Source organism: Artemia sp. Qi Xiang Cuo, chromosome 9 (genome assembly GCF_049724085.1).
Source record: "Artemia sp. Qi Xiang Cuo chromosome 9, ASM4972408v1, whole genome shotgun sequence".
NCBI lineage: Eukaryota > Metazoa > Arthropoda > Branchiopoda > Anostraca > Artemiidae > Artemia > Artemia sp. Qi Xiang Cuo.
In genome coordinates, this window is record NC_142802.1 from 54,139,241 (window position 1) to 54,162,200 (window position 22,960).

The window sequence follows — 22,960 nt, forward strand, 5'->3', positions numbered from 1 at the left end:
ATTATTATTAATGGTTTGGAATTTATTTGAATTACAGGAATATTTCAGTTTGGAGAAAATTAAGTCTAAGGTTATTGTGTAGCAGTTTTTTTTGTTTTTTTTTCTCGTATTGTGGTTATATTTTCGAGATATTGTTGCATTTTTTTTTCCTTCCCTGATTTGTCTTGTTTTGTGTGGATTTTGTGTTTGATACGAGGTCCTCCACAAGCTATGCTTCTTGAGACCTCTAGCGCCTAACTATCTATGTAATTATTGTAGTATTTAATAAATTGAATTGAATTGAATTAGAGTTTTGGTTACTGTTAGGCTGAGCCACTCCTTACTTACACGAACTGTTGGGTTCAATTTTTAGCCTGAGAATGTGGATGCTAAACGTAAATTTGACATACAAAAAAAAATCCAAAATAATTAAGTGAAAAGTCCAACGAGAATTCGAACTTTACGTTTAGAGGAGGGGAGGGACTAAAAATGTTTTCTCTCTGATTCACCTAAACATTTTTGTTCTAGAAGCTCCTATGGGAATCTGATCTATTCAATTCTAAGTAGGAAGGTAAATCAAAAAATACTACGTGTTGTCAGGTTATTAAAATACCGTATTTGAAATATCCTGAGAATGACATGATCTATTAAGTTAAACCTTTCAGGGAGTGTTAAAGGAGCTAAGTGGAAACTGAAGAATATCTATCTCATTGAGTTGTTTATTTTGCCCTTTTTATGTGTTTGAATTTGTAGCCTAAAGGATTAGATAATAAGAAAAAATTGTAGATACAAAAATTAAAAGATAAAGCGATAAATGAAAAGAAGCGCAATATTTTTAATCTGAGTCGAAACCAAAGGTTCAACTAGTAAATTCTATCCAAGAAACTCGCTCAGATTTAAATAATGACGAATAATTGAAAACTACTGAAAATATATATGATAACAAAAAAGACACAACATAGTGACCCTTCACAAAAAAATCTTCTAAGAATAACTAAAACTCCCTGCTTCAATGCGGGAGACTTTAGCCATCGTCACTGAGCGCGAAGATTCATGTGAGCAACTGCACATTTGTATTATCCAGACCTCTTGGGAATGAATGCTATAGCATAAATCTATGACCAGTAGGCTGGCCATTTTCAATGCATTTAAGAGGGGCTGTAAGGCTAATACACGTTTGACGTATTGTATCACACATACCTCAACGAGTAGAAATTTAGTCCATTTATTATTGAGTTGTGAGGTTATGATAAAATCTGAAATCTCTTTGTCTTTGCAGGACCTTCAGTTCATCAATGAAGACGTTTTCTTTCAAGCCAAATAGTCTGCACTGAATGTTCTCGCTGAAAAAAAAAAGTTCTTTAAACCAAAGATGGGCAGAAATAAAGACAAATAATTTTTCTAAACCTGTGGTATCTTGAAAAATTTGCTAAAATTTACCTGTGAAGCTCCTGTTTTGTACAAAATTTGCATAATCTGGTGGCAGTAACGGTTATAGACTGCTGCCACTTTGTAGGTATAACAATTTAGTTATAACCAACACGGTATTTGGCCATAAAATGGCCCATAACTTAATCTGGTAGCAAGGTAAAATAAACAACCTTACTGATTATTATATTGTGAACCGAAGACCGGGAGGACCTATACAAGATACAAGGGTATATAGGAGTGATTTTTTGACCTAGTAGTGTCTAGGTCTAGGACTAACTTAAAGCCAAAATGTAGGAAGGTTAATTACCTGCCAGGAAGTTATGACGTTGTTAGATTCTAGGATGAGGACTTGAGAGAGACTTTTTATGAACAGTTGAATATTAAATCGAAATATAAAATTTGACAATATTGAACATGGATAGTATAATTTTAGGAAAATAGTTCACAAAGTAGTGGATAGGGTTTTAGGGAGGTTACATAAAGTTAGGAACATACCTAAGAAAATCAGTGAAAACCTTTCAATTTTAGTAGAAAAGAAGAGGGGTTTGTTCAAGAAATATTTGAGTGACGGATCATATGAGAAGAAGAGGAATATAAGGAAATTAGAGAAGTCAGAAAAATATAAATTAAGGGACCGTGAAGTAGAGACCAAGGATAAAGTTACTGAAGATTTGGAAGATGCAGCCAGACAGCGCAGTAGTAAAATATCGTAGTAGCAGGTCAAAAAATTGAAAGGGAATATTAAATCTTAACTCGTCCCAGTTAAAGATAGGAACGGATCCTCAATTATTGATAAGGAAAGTGTTAAAGACAGATAGGCGGAACATATTGAGAATGGGCTAAACCGTGGTAAATTTACAGGAAATGATGTAGAGAAGAATGAAAAAGTTTGTGACACTTTGGAAGTGAAGGAAAATTTATTTTACGAGGAAGAATTACAGACAGTACTAAGAGGATTGAAAAATCATGAGGCCCCAGGTCCTGATGATGAGATAAATGAGTTATTTAAATAGTCTGGCTGTTAAGTTGGAGATGAATTACTGAAAATAAGGAATATGATTTTTGAGAAAGGGGGAAGTGCCTAGCGATTTTAGAAGAATTTAATTTGACCCCTCTATAAGAAATGTGTTAAGAGTATTTTTGGTAATTATGGAGGTGTTACCTTGGTTTCTGTAGTTATAGATAAAATTCTAAGAGAAGAACAGAATTGTTTGAGGAAGGGGAGAGGAGGAGAAGACCAAAATTTCACTCTTAGGTTAATAATTGAGAAGTACCTGAGTCATCAGACCTCTTTAAACCTCAGTTTTATAGGTTATGATTCAACGTTTGATTCAGCCGATAAAAGAGTTTTAGCAAAGGTCCTATCCTTATACTGGCTGTCCTCTGCCAAAACCAAGTATCTACAAAAATTTTGATTTTGAGTTGAGGATGAACCTCCCCTAATCTTAACACGGCGAAGCCAGTTGTGAAGTCCGAATTTTTCTATCTGTTATAGACGCTGAGATACCACCTAGTATCTACATTGATAAAAACGTATTTTACCCGTTTTCCACAGCCAAAACCTAGTATGCAGATACTATAATTGTAAAACCTAGTATCTATATCCAGCAAGAAAATGGGTGGCAAAACCTAGTATCTGCGGCGAAAATCGAGCAGACGAAACCAAGTATCTACGGAATTCGCGAAACAACGACAAAATTTCATCATGATCATCACTTTCTTCTGTTTACTTTTTAGAAAGAACAATAACGAAGTCTGAAGAATAATGAAGGGTTTTAGTAATAGTAGAGGAGAATTACTTGCAAAACTCGCAGTGCAATAGCTTTCTTCCATTCATAGTCCAGGACTTTTAGGGTTTGACCCGGACAAAATTGCAATATAAACGAAAATGGTACCAAAATGATCAGAAAAAAATTATGTACAACATACTAAAAGTCCCCATAAATCCGAGTGGGGCGAGTACCCGAAAAACAGGGGAAAAGGGGGAAATGCGGGGGAAATTGGGAAAAATGCCGAACATGCCCAGAAAATAGTTCAAAGTGAGTTTTCTGGGGCTTTCCCATACGCTGATCACGAAACTAACATCTAAAATTCAGTATAGAACAAAAGTACTACGGAAAACGGAGGGAACAGGGGGAAGAGTGGAAAAAATTTAAAGATACAGGGTAGGGGTAGAAAGCACTTTGAAATATGTTTTCTGGGGTCTTTCTATCTTCTGATCCTGAAACTGACGTCTAAAATGAAATAAAGAACATGAGCCCCACCATAACGGGGGAAAACGGGGAAAGAGGGGAAGAAAAGGGACAATTGAAGTCAGGGGTAGAAATCAGTTTGAAATGTGTTTTCTGGGGTTTTCCTATCTGCTGATCACAAAACTGACACCTAAAATGAAGGAGAAAAAACGAGAACCACGAAGACCAAACAAAACTGGAGGAAATAACGGACAGGGGGAAGGGAAGCCTGACTCCTGAGCCAGCTGCTAATGGCTAATAAGTGGGCATATGGACAAAATAATTGGCTTAAGTATCAAAATTTTATTTGATTGAATCACAAACGTTTCTTACAACCATTTGAATTGCTCAACATAAGGAAAACAACCGCTTGAACGTGATCACAGTATAAAACTTCCGATGTTATACGTGAACTTTGAAATTTCGTAGGCAATATTATTGAATAAAAAACTAAAGAAAGAAATTCAGTAACTTTGGGTAAAATCTTCACTATTTAAGGCAGTAGAGTTGACTTGAAAAACACAGCATTGATGTCACTAGTCGAGCTCCTCGTCTTCGACAATCTCGTTGTCCCTGTTCAAACAGTTGATACCCTGACATTTTCTGCACGCGAGCGTACACGCTAATCCATTTTTCTTGCAGCTGCATCGCGAGTTCTCGCAGCCTGTCTTACAGTTGCATCTCACGATACTCAAAAGAGTCTGAGGTGCGGGCAACAAATCGGTCATCACAGGTGAGTGTTTATGGTTTCTGAGGACCCAACCCCAGTCAGCCGGGCCGAAGTCAGCTGGTTCCACCTTCCAAAGGGATACTTGGAGGCAAACTCGCTGGGAGTGGAATGAAGCTGCAGCTTCGGTTGGCGGAAGTCTTTCAGGCTTAACAAACGCCGTAGTATTTGACGAAGAGACTTTTTCCAAGAAAATTCAATCTCGCAGCTTAGTGAGATTTTCGTTTGATTGTGCTTTATACAAGCTGAGGAGAAGATATTCCCCCGCTTTCACAATTTCATCTCTAGACGATGATTCATTCTGAAACACTTCGTATTTTTTTCTGAATACTTCGCTCTTCTTCAAAAGAGGTACTAAGAGGTAGCACAGCTTGCTTTCCAAGTCCGAAAACTCTTGAGGTCGTGTCAAATCCCAAGAGTTCGTGCCCTACCAGAAGTAGCCTGGATACTTCTCCCATTTTTTTTTTAACTTCGTTGAGGCACCAGAACCGTGTTATCGCTTCTTTTGCGTTCGTTGACGATTCGAAGTAAAGTGTCTTTGCATTAGGCGGGAGGTGATACAAGAGTAGAATCAGAAGGTCAGTGTCGTTGCCAAGAACTATTGTTTCAGAGTTTTCTGCTTTCGTTACGGCAGTCTTCACGATTAGTTAGTCAGCATCGTCCTTTGCATGGACGACTTCAAATACTTTGGCTCTGAGATTTTCCCTGATGTAGCTTATAATTCGCTGTTTGTTCTGAGAGTTGCTCAAAAACTCTTCCTTCTTTTTCTGGAGCTTCATCCCTAAACTGAAATCGATCACTTGATGCTGGCTTCCCTTACACCGTCGGTTGTGGGTCTTTCGTGGTTGGACCAGCGCTGTATCCATAGAAGACAACAGTAGGGGAGGTACAGCGTCGAGTAACGAAACTAACATAGCTGTCACAGATTGAATCATAAGTATCACCAATCTTCCAAGGTACTTGCTGAAGCAGCCAACCTCCGTCAACTACAGTGACACGATCTGACACTGGCAGGTGGTGAATCGAGTCTGTTTTCGCTTCTTTCCATATTGCTTTCGCTAGTGCAGGTTTGTCTGGCTGACGCATTATGCCAGAATTCTCAAACAAAGCGGGCGGATAACTGCACAGTTCGTAACGTAGAGTTTCTGCCATGTCGTTTTCAGATGTATGGGCAGCAGTCGAAAGACGTTGAAAAAGCAGTGCAGGGTCGATATGCAAAATCTCGCCATCTATCCTTATGTTCCCATCGGATGCCAGTGTAACGACTTTGTCTTTCTTCCTGAATGACAAACTTTCGACGGATTGGCCATCAATGCGCTGGAGGATCAGCTCACCTACAGCTTTAGCATCCTCTGCATTGACGCCTTTTTGGGCAATCAGCCTGGAACCTATACTTCTAAGCTCTGTGGAACTAGTGAAAGGACAGTTCTCTAGAAGGAATTCAAGAAACGTCAGTAGATCCTTAGTATCTCTATTTATTCGTGCTGCGGTTGCAATAACGTGCTTTTCACTAGAATTGTACTCTAGGCCCGTCAGTTTCTGCATTAGATCATTCACTGAAGCGAGTACTGGCATAGACATTGTCCATATATTTCTCTGAAGCTCAGTCATCCCTTTTCCTCTTGTCAGCCCTCCATATTTTGTTAGGCTCTTCATCAGCACTGTCTCGATGACGAGGTCTGGAGCCAATCCAGCCCAATAACGATCACTTCATTGGGCAATAAACTTGCCGCTTGCAAACTGTCCAAAGAGCTGTGGATTCGATGTTTCAAGTTCCTGCATCATCTGAAGAAAAAGACCAACTGACTTGGCATAAAGATTATGCCCCGCAGCTGCGAGGTATGGGAGCATTTCAGAAAGAGAGGATAAGTAGAGATCCCAGTCTCCAGTCCTTTCTGCTTTCAAAAACTTCTGAAAGATTGAAACCATTTCGGAATACTGCATGAATAGTTTTGCAGTTCTGCTGGATTTCAGAGACGATTTTAAGGCTTCGAGGCGTAGCGAAACCACCTGAAGGGCTTCGTGATTAGCCGCTTCTTCCACAGAAATCTTTCCATCCACCAAATCGTCATACACGCTGGAGACTCGTACAAGATCTTCGTGGTCGGAAGGTCTCTCGCCATACGGAATCAAATATGCCATACACAAAAGTGAAATATTCAGTGATGCGTCGACTAGGTCGTGAGCTCTTACTGCTCTTGCAACCACTTTGCTGCTCAAAATATGTTTCACTGTATTCTCCCCGTAAACAAGTTCTAACATCTCTTTCAGGACCGACCCTTCCATTATATAGCCTATGGCCCCGAAGAAGCTCATTCGTGTATGGAACCCTCCAAGCATTGTTAGAATTTTCTTCAGGGGACTTGCTGGAGGCTCGTCATGAACAATCTTTGTTGATTTCCAGAAGAGGGGCTGGTCAAACGTGACAACGGGAGTTACACCCCTCCCTCCCCCCCCGATTTCCCCGTTTTATGTTAATCAATTTTTCTATATCATTTTAGTTCTCAATTTCGTAATCACCAGATAGGAATACCCCAGAAAATATCTTTCAAACCGCTTTCTACCCCTACCCTGTATTCTTCTCTTTTCTCCCCTCTTTCCCCTGTTCCCCCGTTTTCCGTAGTACTCTTTTTCTATACTGAATTTTAGATGTCAATTTCGTAATCAGCGTATGTGAAAACATCAGAAAACTCACTTTAAGCTATTTTCTAGGCATGTTCGGCATTTTTCCCATTTTCCCCCGCATTTCCCCCTTTTCCCCTGTTTTTCGGGTACTCACCCCACTCGGATTTATGGAGACTTTTAGTATGTTGTACAGAATTTTTTTTTGATCATTTTGGTACCATTTTCCTTTATATTGCAATTTTGTCCGGGTTCGACACTTTTTTGAGCTAAAAGTCCTGGACTATCAGTATTTCTTGAGCTATTTCAAGATATTGAACCTGTGAATCTCATTTAACCATCGTAGCCCTTTTCTAGTACACCCGACCCTGGTAAAAAGAGTGTGCTAACTTACGTCAGATCAGATATAGGAAAAGGAGTGTTACCAAGACTTTTGCTATTGGGTCTTTCATGGAGTCATGAGTACTACAATCACAACCCTAAGCAGTACAAACTACTTTGTTTAGTTAATCCTACAAAACAACTGGTTTCACATTCCATCTCCAGATTCGGTTTGTTTGTTTGCAATTTCAGGGTTACTCAAAGATTTCTTCCATTTTTTGGTTTCAGCGATTCGGGGTTGCTGTTGTGCTAAGCAGGAATCATCTTATATTCCATTTATAGTGTGCTCCAGTTAGGTGTTAATTTTTCCATTTGCTGGAGAATTTCTGATAAATCTCACCATATATCACAATATTTGCCCTCCTGCATAATATTTTTATTCCAAGCCACAAAGGTTTGAACCCTGTCGGCAAATTTTTTGGAAGTTTCGAAAAGGATAAGAACTCAGGAAAACAGTGATGTTGAGTTTTTAAAATAGGAGTTTCTGGCTCACTACAGCCTGTAAAAATTTTAGCAAAAAATTATGAATCTAGTACAAAAAAAAATCTGTATTAGAAAATGGAAAAGACGAATTATGTATTTCCTATTTCAGGTTTGGCCAAGCAGTTTCAGTTAGTGATGTAGTTGTGGGACAACGTATTGCTGTAAGAAGCGCAGCTGAGCAGATGACAGCTTACGAAGATATCCAGATTGACAAAGACCCTTCTGTTAATGAGTCTGAACTTCTAGTGTTTCATGAATTGCAACCATTATTCCCCTATGATGTCTTTGAACACATTTGTGCAATTTGACATGGCATGCAGTACACTGACTGAAACTCTTGTAGCTAATAAACAGATCAGTGATGGTGAAGTTTTGAGGAATATCAGTAGTTCTGAGGAAAACAGAGCCGATTATAGTACTAGTGGAGATAAGCTTCAAGGAAACAGTCAAGACATACGAGAACAAAAAAAATAAAAAAGCAAGAATTGTGTCGGTAAATGGTAACTCAAATCAAGAAATTAGTGATACTGAACAACAAGAAAAAGCGAATACGGAGCACCCTAGAAGAAAAAAAACAGAAATGAAGAGGCAAAAAAAGAAAATACTAAGGACAAGAATCCTTTTATTGAAAACTACTGTGATATTACATGTAAAAAGAAATGTAAAGAGCTTGACTTTGGGACCAGAAAAGAAATCTGGGAAAGTTTTTGGAAAGAAGGCTATGCGTCAAGAACCAAATTTCTCGCCGGCTGTGTGAGACTGGAGGGCATAAGAAAACGGGCGGTCAAAAGTGACTCTCAATCATACTACCTTCCGAAGAAAGATAAAAATGTGGTAGTGAAGATGGAGGTTTACAAGAAACTGTTCATGAATACTTTTGGGTTTAAATCGGATTCTTTCCTAACTGAATTGAGCAAGAAGATGAAAACTGGTCTAGTTGGCCAGCGCATAATGGATTTCAGGGGTACGCACAGTACTCACAACAAGCTACCCCCAGAAGTAGTTGAGAATGTGAAAAATCATATCATTTCTTTTGGACCCTCTACGCCACATTACCGTCACAAAAATGCACCAAACATCAGATATCTGCCATCTTCTTTGACGGTTGATCTGATGCATCAGGACTTTGTTACTAAGAATCCAGTACCAGTTGTGTCGCACGAGACTTACAGACGGCAGTTGAAAGAAATGAACATTTCGCTAAAGATGCCAGCATGTGATGTTTGTCCTGAGTGTGAAAAGTACAATCTCATGGAGAACGATGATAGAAGCAAAGAAAACAGCAGCGATGAAGGTTTTATTTGAGAATTTGAACCTTCTTCTGCTGCTGCAAATAAGATTCACGATGCTGATGTTTCCAGGCAAAACTGGCAAGAACACATTAAACAGGCAAGGAAGGCTATTCAAAACAAGACGTCACGTTGCCTCATCAACGTGACGGAGCCGGTATTCGAGAAACTGAAGTATGTGTATTACCATTTTACAAACAAAAAATGACTCTATTACTCGGCATGCCAGGGAATCAAGAAGAAATATTTCTTAGTCATTTTGTTGTGTTAAAAAAGACCTTTACCTGTGTCGAGGAGTATGAAGCAGCGTGTGTTGGAAAAGGCCGGTCTTTTTCTATGTTGTGGCACAAAGCTTTGAGGGGCAGGGGTTCCAAAAAACAGTGGATTCTGTTTATACTGTAGTTACAGCATACAGGGATGTGCAGGAATTCATATTCTGGATGGACAATTGTTCCAGTCAGAATAAGAACTGGGTGCTTTATATTTCTCTTGTGATGATGGTCAACAGAGAAGAAGGGTCCAAGAGGATAACGTTAAATTATCTGACAAAAGGCACATTCACAGTGCAGCAGACGGCATACACGGCAACATTGAAACTAAAATGAGAAAAAAAGGGGAAATGCTATGACTTTCCTGACTTTTTTGAGTGTGTTGCAAACTGCAGGAAAGGGATTTCTGCAATAGAGTTGAAGGATTTAAGAGATTGGAAATCCAAGAGAACAAAGCCTGGTAAAAAGGATTCGCCTTTACTAAAGTTATACTCAATTTTTGCAGCTATCTTTCAAAAGAAGATCTGTGGTATAAAATTCCTCCAAAATTTCGACGGAAAGGAAGAGTAATTCTTGTTTCTTCAGAAGAAATTCAATATCAAACAGCTTCCCGAGCCCAACTCTTTTCCGAGGGGTGTTCAAAGCCAGAAAAAAAGCTTCAATTGTTAACAAATTGTGTCTGATGATGCCGGCAAATCGAAGGAAATTTTGGAAGGACCCTTCCGGTTTCCGATGAAAGCCTAGATCTCATCGAGGATGAAGACGACCCATATGAAGAATAAACCTCTCTGATAAGCTATGGGTACAGTTCTCCTTTCTTTTTATTCGAAGAAGCAGTTTGTCTTCATTGTTACTTGAAGATCTTTTTTAAAATACAATTTGGTGCAGATACTAGGTTTTGGCGGTGGAATACTCAGTTTATTAGCAAAAAAAACTCTGCCAAAACCTAGTATCTACATTTACTGAAATTAAAAAAAAATAATCTGAAAAAAAATACTTCTCCCTACTAAGCCGACTCCGGAATACCTATTGACGAAGTTGTGTATCGTCATCAGCTATTCCAGCTTAGAAAATGAAAAAATCACTATTTTACGATTTTCTCGAAACTTGAAAAGTGTAGATACTTGGTTTTGGCAGAAGACAGCCGAAATAGTGTACCAAATAAATACATTAAATTGATTAGTGCTATATGCGAAAACGAAATTGGTTTGGTTAATCATAGGCAGCGCAAACGCGCTGCCTAAGTAAAGAACGATGTTGGCACAATGTATTATTTATTTTTTTCCATAGCAGGGCACTTCGTATCGAAGGAGTTGCCGTAGGAACTTCGAAATAGGCTCATTCAATTGGAAATCGGAGTAGCTAGTGCCATTTTTAATAGTCGAAAGTGATTGGAGGGGAACTAGCCCGCCCCCACGCCCATCATTCCCCGAAACACATCCAATCAAAATTTTGAGATAGTCATTTTGTTCAGCGTAGTTGATTTCCAGATAGAAAATATTTTTTTGAGACGGACACCCCCCACATCCCTCAGGACAAGAGTTTTAATTTATGCCCTGACAGCATATAAGAACGAGGTTGGCACAATGTATTATTTATTATTTTTTTTTCGTTTAGAGCAGGGCGCTTCGTATCGAAGAAGTTGTCGTAGAAACTTCTAAAAGGGCTCATTCAATTCTAAATTGGAGTGGCCTGTGCTCTTTTTAATATCGAAAGTGATTGGAAGGCAACTAACACCCTTCCACGCCCACCTTTAACCGAAACACATCCAATAAAAATTTTGAGATAGCCATTTTGTTCAGCGTAATTGATTTCCAGATAGAAATTATGTTTTTGAGGAGGACACTCCCCCACAACCCTCGGGGCAAGGATTTTAAGTTATGCCCTAAGGGCATATAAGAACGATGTTGGCATAATGTATTATTTATTATTTTTTTTTCCTTTGAAGCAGGGTACTTCGTATCGAAGAAGTTGTCGTAGAAACTTCAAAAAGGGCTCATTCAATTGGAAATTAAAGTCGCTTGTGCGCTTTTATTATTCGAAAGTAATTGGAAGGCAACTAACACCCCTTCCACGGCCACCATTTCCCGAAACACATCCAATCAAAATTTTGAGATAGCCATTCTGTTCAGCGTAGTTGATTTTCAGATAGAATTTATGTTTTTGAGGAGGACACTCCCCCAAAGCCTTCAGGGCAAGGGTTGTAAGTTATGCCCTGGGGGCAAATAACGTTTTACAGAAGGCGTTGTCGTAGAAACTTCAAAAAAGGTTCATTCGATTGGAAATTCAAATGGCTAGTGCCCTTTTAATAGTCGAAAGTTATTGGAGGGCAACTATCCCCCCCCCACGCCCATCATTCCCCCAAACCCATCCAATAAAAATTTTGAGATAGCAATTTTGTTCAGCGTAGTTGATTTCTGAATAGAAAATATGTTTTTGAAGAGGATACTCCCCCACAACCCTCGGGGCAAGAGTTTTAAGTTATGATCTGATGGCTTACAAGAACGATTTTGGCACGATCTATTGTTTATTATTTGTTTTCCTCTGAAGCAGGGTACTCCTTATGAAAAAAGTTGTCGCCAAAAACTTGACACGGGCTGACCGTACTGGAAATTGGAGTGGCTTGTGCCCTTTTTAATAGTCGAGAGTGATTGGAAGGCAACTAACACCCTTTCCACGCCCACCAGTTAAGTGATGTAGTTATGTAGTTTTAAGTTCTGTAAATTAGATCTTTGAGGATGACAGCCCCCTCACAGCCCTCCGGGCAAGGGTTGTAAGTTATGCCCTGGGGGCATATAAGGTTTTTATAGAATGCGTTGTCGTAGAAACTTCAAAAAGGGCTGAATCGTTTGGAAAATGAAATTGCTACTGCCCTTTTTAACAATCGAAAGTGATTGGAAGGCATATAACACCCCTTCCACGCCCCCTATTTCCCTAAACACATCCAATCGAAATTTTTAGATAGCCATTTTGTTCCACGCAGTTTAAAGTTCAGGAAATTAAATCTTTGAGCAGAACACTCCCCCCACAGTCTTCAGGGCAAGGGTTATAAGTTATGCCCTGGGGGCATAATTTTTATTGAAATCTTTGTCGTAGAAACTTGAAAAAGGGCTCATTCGATTGGAAATTCAAAGGTCTAGTGCCCATTTTAATAGTCGAAAGTGATTTGAGGGCAACTAACCCCCCTCTCTCGCCAACCTTTCCCCCAAACTCATCCAATCAATTTTTTTAGATAGCCATTTTGATCAGCGTTGTTGATTTCCAGATATAAATTATGTTTCTGAGGAGAAAACTCCCCCACAGCCGTCAGGACAAGGGTTGTAAGTTATGCCCTGGGGGCATATAAGGTTTTTATAGAACGCGTTTTATAGTAAAGATCAATGTGAGTATAATGTATTGTTTTTTTGTTGTTGTTGTTGTTTAGATTCGGGAACTTTGTATCGAAGGAGTTGTCGTAGGAACTTCGTAAAGGGCTCGTTCGATTGAAAATAGAAAAGGCTGATGCCCTTTTTAATAGTCGAAAGTGATTGGAGGGAAACTAATCCCCATCCCACGCCCACCCTCCCACTTGCCTTTATGTTTAAAAACTAAATGTTGCCATAAGATTAAATCAAAATGCACTGTGTTAATGCTAATTCCTAATAAGGCATCTCAGCAGTATCCCAAGAACGACTGAGTAAAGACACTTGGCGTGGAGTCAGAGGAAATTGCTGGCAGAACGCATGGGAAAAGAAAGTACTCGAGATTCAGTGTTTGCTATGTGGCGAAGATAGAGGCAGGAATCTTTCCTTGTTCCAGAGATCAACTTTCAGCAACATTTATTGTGTATCAAGAATACTTTATCTGGCCCCAGTAATGCCCCTCCTGGAACCTATATCAAAGAAAATTGAAACCTACATGGGGCGTTTTATATGGAGCGGTAAGCTAGAAAAACTGAGTAAGAAGTTGCTCTTTTGCACAAAGGAATCGGGAGGTCTAGGAGTACTGGATTTTAGAAAACTGTGCCAAAATATGCTTGCTAGAATGACACTTACATTTTTAAATGGACTACAAGAACACTTTCAAATGACCAGAGAGTGGTTGGTTCCCCTACTAAACAATCCTAATTCAACAAATTCAGACACAAACGTCCCAATTTTCATGAAAGATTCTTTCCCGATATTAAAGCAACTGCAAGAGAAGGGGCTTCTCATGGCAGATAGTACAGAAATAAAAACTGAGATGACCAGGATTTTAACTCCCGAAGAGGAAAATAATGGATATCATGTAAAAGAAAAAGAACCATTTGTAAATTTTGAAAATGCCTTTAGAAATCTACATTCTTTCCCCATGGAACCAAAAGTGAGAAGGCTTATGTTTCAAGTCATACGTATGATTCTGCCTTGCCGAACTAGACTGTCAGGCTTCCTGAGAAATGAACATAAAAAATGCTTTTTTCGTTTTAAAGTAGTGGAAGATGGTTTAGACCACCAAATCATCAAGTGCAATGAAAATAAGGGAACTTTTCAGTTTGTTTTTGATTTAAGCGAAAAGTGCAAAATTAAAGTTCAAAGTGATGAAGAAAAGAAGAAGCTGGTGAAATTTGACATAAATTCGGATTTGGAAGTGAAAAAGAAAAATTCTCTGTGTTATATTATTGGAAATATGTGTCATTATGTGTGGAGTAGAAGGAAAAGAAAGAAAGTGGTGTGTTTAGTGGGTTTTAGGAGTTTAATTGAGAAGAAAATGGAATTACCTGAAGATAAGAAATGAGTGGAGAGAGTATTTTTTTGATTTTGAATTATGAATTTTTTTTTGTAAATATGGTGGGTGGAAAAAGAGAGTGAGAAAGTAAGTAGTGGAGAGAGTTTGAGTTTTTTATTGGTAAGAGATAGTTTTTTTGCGTGAGTGAGTGAGAAAACAGCGTTGCCAGTAAGGTAGTTTAAAGAAAATTATTGATAATTGTTTTTTTTTTATTATTAGCAGCCAAAAAAGGAAAAAATGAAAAAAAATGAAGTTTAAAAATGGGGTTTGGTGGTCATTTCAGCTTATTTGTTTTTCATAAATATTAGTGTGTTTATTTTTGTGTGTTGTAAAAATAAGCTGAAATGATAATGTAAAAGAGGGTTTTTTTGGGGCTTTTTGTTGTTTTTTTATTTATTTTTTATTGGGATATTTTTTTTATATATTTTTTTTTTTTTTTTAGTAGTGGCTTTTTTCCAGAATTGGAATTTGAGAAAATTTTGTCTGTTGTTGTAAATGGCCACCGCAAGCGGGGACTTCCTGTGGAGGGGGGACGTCCTCTCTGCGGGAGAGAATTTTATTTTATTGTTAATTTGGATTAAAAATTATTTTAGTAGAAGTACAATAATGCGAAGACCACTCTTTGGCTGCTAATTTTAGTAAATTGTAGAGTGTAGGTGGCATTTAGATTTTTGTAATTTTCAAAAGTTGTTTTTTTTAAATGTTAGTGCCACTGAGAGGAGAGGAGGTGGGATTTAAAAAAAAAAAAAAAAAAAAAAAAGAACGACTGAGGGTATTATGTTCAAACTTTCGGGGCTATTTCTGCTCATAAAATTTAAGCAAATCAAAATAGCGGAAGTGTATCCAAGCTATCTACTACTACTACTAACAACTCACCGCAGCACCAAGCCGCCTGAGGCCAACACAGCACAATCCTCCTCTACCCCAATCTATTCAAAGCCTGCCTTTTTACACCCGCCCACGAAGGTCCCATTTCCTTTAAATCTTTCTTTATGACGTCCTCCCATCCCAGACGGGGACGACCTAATTTCCGTTTGTCCCTTGATGGTTTGCCGAAAGGAACAATCTTCGGCAATCTGTCATCCTTCATCCGCACAACATGCCCTAACCACCTCAACCTTTCTTTCATTATAGACCTAGAAAGCGGTATTGAACCAAATATTTCATATAGCCTATTGTTTGAAATACGGTCAGTCAGCCGGGTACCAAGAACAATCCTTAAGCAATTTCTCTTGAAAACATCAAGCAAATCTTCATCCGCTTTTCGGAGCGTCCATGCTTCAGAGCCATATTTGACCACTGTCATCACTGTAGCTTCTAAGATTCTAATCTTGGAAAGACTATGTCAATATAAAACGAACAGAAATTAATTAAAAAACTTTTTTCCACAAAATAAGTTTTTTAAAGAAAAGTAAAGAACTCCATTAAACAAAAAATGAGCAAAAATAAAATCAAATAATCTACCAAGCGTGAAAATACCACAAATCAGCATCGATAAATAAATGAAATCCAAAACGAACAGAAATTACAATAAATAAACGAGTCAGACTCAAAACAAGCAGAAATTAACATAAGTTGGGCTCAAAACCCCTATGCCTTCCCAAGGCTAGAACATAATTTGCACTTTACTGAAAAAAATACAAATGAATGTGCATTGTCAGTTTAATATACATATACTGATATTTAGTAATCAAAATGTAAATATTATTTGATTTATTAAAGTCTTAAAAGTAAAAAAATTTATAATTAGTAATAATTAGTAAACATGAATAATTAGTAAAGATGGTGGATGTAGTGAAGGATGTTAAAAGTAGAGTAGCCAAGGCCCAGGTTTTTTTTTTTTTTCAATTGAAAAAGAGTTTGGAAGCTACCAAACTTTACTAATCTACTAACTAATCTAATCTACTTAACGAAATTAGAATATTGGAAGCTACAGTGATGACACTTGTCAGGTATGGTTCTGAAACGTGAGGGCTTCGACAGACGGAGGAACAATTATTAAATGTTTTCCAGAGAATCGTCTACGGATTCTCTTGGACATAGGCCTGACTCAGCATATTTCAGACAATACGCAGCACGAAAAATGTGGTTATATCCAGATCTCTGGGGCTATAATGATCGTGAGATTGAGATGGCTAGGACAGGTTCTGCGCCTGAAAAATTACACTACCAAAGATCGTCCTTTTCGGTCAACCAGCTAATTCAGAGTGAAAAGCAGGTCATCCCTGAATGGACTTGGAAGAGGTCGTCAGAATATTCAAGAAAACTGGGACTGCTTGGGATGGTGTTAAAAGGGAAGCTTCAAGTATATTGGGGGAGAGAGGAGCGTGCAAAGCTGTGTTTCCTCAAGTCGTCCCTGAATGGGCTGGGAAAAGGTCATAAAAAAAGATTCAAGGAAACTGGGACTTCTTGGGACGGTGTGAAGATGGAAGCTTTGAATATATTGGATGGAAGAAGAGAGTGCACGGCTGTGTTGGCATTAGGGGGCTTGGTGCTGCAGTGAGTTTTTGTTAGTAGTAGTAGTAGTAGTAGTATACGGTACGAGGTTATGAAAATAGCGTATCAGTAATACCTCTAGAATTACTCGGGGTATTAGATTTAAACTTTCAGAGAGTTTTGGGAAGACCTACTTGACTTCAACTTTTGACTTGGGGTTGGGAACAGCTAAAAACTTATTTTCTTCAATCCACCTAAATGTTTGTGTACTGTGATCCTCTACCTATTCAGGTAGGGGGCCTATTACCTATTCAGAGTTAAATAGCAAAATTGATAAATCAAGACACTATGTTTTGCCTTGTGATCAAAATCGCGAATCTGTAAATTCCTGGGAACAAATATTAAAATAAAGATGAAATTTTTGGGAAAAGTTAGACATCCAAGTTGACAAAACGTCAACTTGGGGGCAGGGGCAGAGAGAAAGGATACAGAGAATTGGCCTCCAGTTAATTTAAGGCACTAAGAGCCTCTGTTGGGCTAGAATCTGTTTTTGGTGCATATCTGCATTATCTGAGGGATATATTTAAATTTTCCAAGGGTGTTAGGGGTCAAGTGTATCTCAAACTTTAACTCAGAGGGAGGGGAAGAGCTGACTCGAAAGAAACTATGGATCCAGATTATCAAAACGGCTTTTACGGAAAATAGACCGGATCAGGGGGAACTTAAAAAGAATAATAAATTTTGGAGAATGAATACAGTTTTACCGGTTCCTAGGTAAAAATTTTGAATTGTTTTTTGAAGCTGATCTACTTTGAAGATTTAAGCCATGGTCATGCAGACACATCAATTGAAACTACTGAACTAAAATGACCTCAAATAGGACAAAGCGAAGGAACAAATTTGGTTGTATTAATTGATTCAAAGAAAAGTCACTTTATCCAGTTTTATACGTCTAAAAATTACGACTTGTAAAAACTTAACAAGAGAAAATAATCTATCAAACTTGTCAAGGCTAATGAACCATTTATAGAAATATGGTTTGCTGTATACTTTAAAGTACTAAGATGTCATCTTACTATGGAAAAAAAATTCCACTATTGAAAAGTCTGCTGTCCGTTTGATCTTGTTACTGACTGTATGTTCATAGACATTGAGAAAAATACTGATGATTACCAAAAAGAACTCATTTAGAAACAAAAGCATGTATAAACTGTATATACTGTTCTATTAGAACTACAACTTAATTGACTTTACATAGGATTATGTGTTACATCTCATTAGTAGATTTTTAAAATGTAATTCTTTGAAAAATCTTTGGGCCATAGGCTTCATTTTACTCCAAAATTGTTCTATCCAATTAAATAATAGCATTATGGTATACTGTATGCTTTAAAGTGCAAAGATTTCATATTAATATAGGGAAAAATTTCCATTATTGAAAAATCTGCTGTCCATTTGATCGTGTTACTGACTGTATGTTCATAGACATTGAGAAAAAAAACTGATGATTACGAAAAAAAAAATTCATTTAGAAACAAAAGCATGCATAAACTGTATATACTGTTCTATTAGATTGATATAATTGATATATTGATTGATATAATTGATTGATATAATTGATTGATTCGTCTTTTTTTAAGACACAAAATTTTAATAAATGACCTTGTCATTGCTGCATTTGAACAACCATCATTTACAATACAAAAATACTCATCTAATGCATAGCATGGTGTATTAAGATACTTGAACGTATATCCGAGTATGCCTACAGGATGAGAATAATGATGACTTCAGCTCTTTAAAAGACAAAAAATTACGCAGGTTTTCAACTCATGTGAATAGGAATGCCCTTCTCCATCCACCCAAAATCGGTACTAATAAGACTTTTACTGCAAATTTATTGCAAGCATTATTTTGATGAAAAACTTTGACTGGATGTTCTAATTTTATCCAAAATTTGCATTGCAATCCTACATTTTGATTCATAAGCCGAAAAACTGGAACAGTATTCAACATATTCCTAAGATTAAGCAGCTATAAAAAGATGTCAATTAAAAACGAGCAAAAGTTAATTTAAGAAAAGTTTTCGCAAAAAAAAATTTTTCAAAAGAAACGTAAAGAACCATATTAAAACCTAGGACTAGCGTCTTATAATAATTTATACTTTAACGAATACTCAAGACGATATTAAAACAAACAGAAATTACGACAAAAAGGAGTAGGACTACCACCCCCTATACGATTTAAAGCCTTTAGCTTCATTTGTGTTTTACTGAAAATAAAAGACATTGTAAAAGTTTCTCTTTAAAATTATAACGTTGAAATATCAAAAATTGCGGAAATTTTCCGGAATTGACATCATCATATATTGTAAATCAGTTTATTTTAATTTTTTCTTACGAGTTATCTTGATTATTATAGTGATTCTATTTTTTACTTAGAAATGATGTGCGGTTAAAAATGTGAAAGTATCCGCTGGCGGCTCTCTTGCTTGGCATAATAGTGTTTTAGATTTACTTATGTGAGGGCTAAATTCCAATCTGTTTACGTTATTTAGCCCTTGAACCCTTAAAAGACCCGAAAGATGCTTGATTAGGTATTGAAACGAACTAAATTGACTCTATGGTTGTTATGGGGAAATTTCGCTAAAACGCAAATGACACTGAAGCGATTCTGAAGGTATTTGAGGGAGGGGAAGTAGAATCACTCTTACTTCTGGATCCTGATTAGCCTTGTAAAATTATTTTTTTGTTTTGTTTTTGTTATTATGATAAATAAAAAACACATTTATTAAAATACTGATCTTTTTCAGTAAAGCACAAATGACGCTAGGCTTTTAGAGCGTTTATGGGGAAGTAGCCCTATTCCGTTTGTAGTAATTTCTGATGGTTTTTTTTTTCTATTTCGGCTTGGTCTTTTATTTGAATTTCTGTCCATTTCAGGATTAAAATATTCATCTATAGTAGTACCTGCTGCTTTTATTTTTTACGTGATTTTTTTCTTTTCTGTTTGTTTTAGAATACATTCCTTAACTAATAGTAATTTCTAGTCGTTTTGGGTTTGAATCATTATAGAACGCTCGTCTTAGACTTCTCTTTTCTTTTTTTTTAAATATTAATTTTCCGAAAACATTTCTAAAAATTAATCTTGCCAAGAGAGCAACGCCTTTAGACGGTGTAAACTAAGCTATATTAAAAAAATTGTTGATCAAATTATTGAATAAAAAGCATTGCATCGGGCTTGTTTAAGGTTACGCCAATTCAAAGCATCTTCGTTACGTGGATTGTATAGGCTATTCATTATTCAGATTTCAATTTTTATTTCTATTATTATACACACTACGATCAATCAGTCCTTTACACGGAAGGAAATTACCCCATCCTGGGAAAAATTTATTTAAAAAGAATCCGGAGTAGCTATTTCAGATAATGCAAGTTTCTTCTTTTCATTCCTCCTTGGACATGTAACCGGATTCTAATAAATAAATATAATATACCTGATATAACATTGAAGTTGGAAAAGCTTCACAGGATGCTTTCGGGTACTGATCTTGATGGACTTCCTCCGCATAATCGTCTTGTTAATTTGTTCTATAGTTATCTTTCGTTTGTTGTATTTTTTTTGTGAATTTCATTTCTTGTGTGTATTTAATGCTTAAAATTTTTCATTTCTCAATAGTTCTTTTTTTGTGAGTGTGTTTATTTGATTCTTGTGTTTATTTAATGTTAAATTTTTTTCTATGGTCATTATTTTTCGGTTTTTGTATGTTTAGTATTCTTTGTATGCATTTAATTGTTTTACTCCACATTTTAATAACTGTATAGTATTTTTATGGGTAATAAGTAAATTATTTTTATTTTTAAATAGATGGCACTGTCAAGGAAACACGCTATGTTTGTACTGATCTACTATCACTTTTTTTCTTCAAACTTTAGGAAATATTCGTGATGTTTTTGACAGGAGCCATGCTAAAAGTCAAAGGAACGAACGGGGGTTCGTCAATCTGACATATAGCTTTGATCTCGGATATGGGATAGCGTCGATGGTTTTACATAGTTTGCAACAAAAGTGGCCGCAAAATGTCCTCCTGATATAAAAAAGATTATATTCCATGTTATTGTTTCGCATTTATTAGTCTAAAAAAAAAGATACTTACCTGACTTGAACAGCAATCACTTCGTCGCTGTAAGGTCGGCTCTTCAAGTTGTTAATTTTGTCGGGCTCGTTTAAACCCAAAACACAGTTCCTTTTAACAATTTCATTGGCTTTCTTCAGTCTTTCCACTTCTTGGCCCAAATAAACAGAGTCAAACTCGCTCACCTTCTCTTCAAATCTTCTGTAAAGACATGGAGTAACACTGTATGGTTTATATTGTTATTTTGTGATATAGCAATGTTAACAAAGTTATATACATTAACTGACATTCTGAAATCGCGTGTTCCAATTTTACTGTAACGTTAACATTAAATGCACACTACAAGCCCAGTCCTTTTCCCAGTTTGTTTTCTGGGATTTATGTGCAATTTATACCTTCTATTGAAGAAGCCAACCTCTGGTTTTGATTAAATTACTCCCCAAGAAAGAAATTTCCAGAAGGATGAACTGCACCAGGCAAAGCCACTTTTGAAATATTCTTTCCCAGGGTTTTCCCTTTTAGACATTAAGAGCGAGCTATTTTCGAGCAATGAAACTTGAGGATTTGAGTCTTCTGAGGAGTTCTTGAGGAATTCTGAGGAATTGACATTGTAAACAAACATTTAAAGTATTTGTTTACCTGAATGTTTACTCTTTCAGTTCGTCATTCTTATTAACTGAATCCCCATAATTTGGCAAATTATTTTAAATTATTTTACTATTGTCCACCGGAACGAGGGGTCATTTTATCCCAAATTCCAAAACGAAGAGATTTGGGAGTTTGACGTGACAAATGAATGCCAATTATGTTTTTCAGTAGCGTTTAAAATGCGAGCAGTGCTTTTTTTGAATACATCATCTTGAAAAAAAATTGTTGAATTCTAAAGAGCAAATCTCACCTTGAGAAATATTCGTATATCATCATGTCTGCAGAAAGCCAATTCTCAAGAGTTTCTCTCTGTCTTTTTGAAAGTTCCTCTTTATTTTCAGCTTTTCTCTCGTTCAACTTCAAACTCGTGACGTCTTCAACGGACCAGCACAAGGATCTCTTAAGTATAACCAGGGATTTTTCAATTTGTTCAGCGATCATCACTAAGTGAAAGTTTTCTTCTACCGATCTTATGAAGTCTTTTATTTTCCTGGGCCGAACAAAATCACGTGGCGTTAATCCGAAGTCCCAAGATATTTGATTCCAACCATATCGACCATTGAGACGCATCCTTTGAATATCAGTTACATTGTTTCTCTCAAGATCTAAAAGAAAAGGAGATAAGATACACTTGGATTACAATGAGTGATTTAGTTATAATTAAAATGTTTCTCATTTTATTTCTTTTTGACTATTGTTTTTTTTTTAAGCAATAGTGTATGTTGGGCCTCTGCCCTGATTATCAGATAAATTTCTTTTTCTTGGAATTTATTATATTCTCAAACTCATTCTTTCCTTTTTCCGCGAGAATCTTGTTACGTCTTGTATGAATAAGCCAGCTGATTAAAATAAACTCGAAATTTGCTCAGACGATAAGTTTGGACGAAATTGTAGCGGAAAATTCATTGAGCAGGATCATGCAGTTGCCTCATGTCGCAATGGGCCTTGATCGGTCAGAACATCAAAGGGATACACCTGCTCAGAAGCTGCTAAATATTTTTGTTTGATATTTTTTCTCAGTCCATTTTTTAAGTTGAACCAAATAGTAAGTTTTTTCCAGTTATTGCGTCTACATACATTTTTCTTAGCCTATATTCAGGTTTTGGAAGTTTTGCCATGATTTTTGTTTTAGGAGAGTTCATCTCCTATTTCGATAAAGAATATTTTATGATAGAAGCAAGGCCGGATTTACAGCTTTGGCACTCCTAGGCCCAAGCGTTTTTGCCGCTCCATTTTTGCCAAATTTATCAGAGAAATCCAGCAAAAATTCGGGGAAATTGGAAGTACTGAACAAAACGCGATTGATGTGCCAAAAGTAACGAAAGAGAGCGGTTATACCGAACTCTCAGCTGTCATTCTTGGGAAAATCTCACGGTTTATAAGTGGTCACAGAATTCCTGTGTTGTATTAAAATCACTTTTCTGTGGATAGGCAGCGCAGCGGCGGAGTGAGCCTGGCACTTTGACGATAATCATATCAGTCCAGTTCTTATTAAGAAAAAATAGCTCAGTTATAAATTATTTCGCCCCCTTACATTTTGCTATCCTAGATCCAAACCAAGTGGGCCTATTGGTAAATCCAGGCCT

At 37.0% G+C, this 22,960-nt stretch overlaps 1 protein-coding gene across 1 annotated transcript in view; it reads right to left on the reverse strand.

The window, feature by feature from the left end:
• Window positions 1-666: 666 nt before the first annotated feature.
• Window positions 667-22,960, reverse strand: part of LOC148948814 (galactose-3-O-sulfotransferase 2-like) — a 29,619-nt gene continuing 7,325 nt past the window's right edge. Inside the window, exons 3-5 of the mRNA XM_089094096.1 lie at window positions 21,625-21,979; window positions 20,748-20,927; window positions 667-1,322 (exon numbers count right to left, since the gene is read on the reverse strand). Of these exons, the coding sequence (XP_088950222.1) occupies window positions 1,208-1,322; window positions 20,748-20,927; window positions 21,625-21,979 (650 nt within the window). The 3' untranslated portion in view covers window positions 667-1,207. The remainder of the gene's footprint in view (window positions 1,323-20,747; window positions 20,928-21,624; window positions 21,980-22,960) is intronic.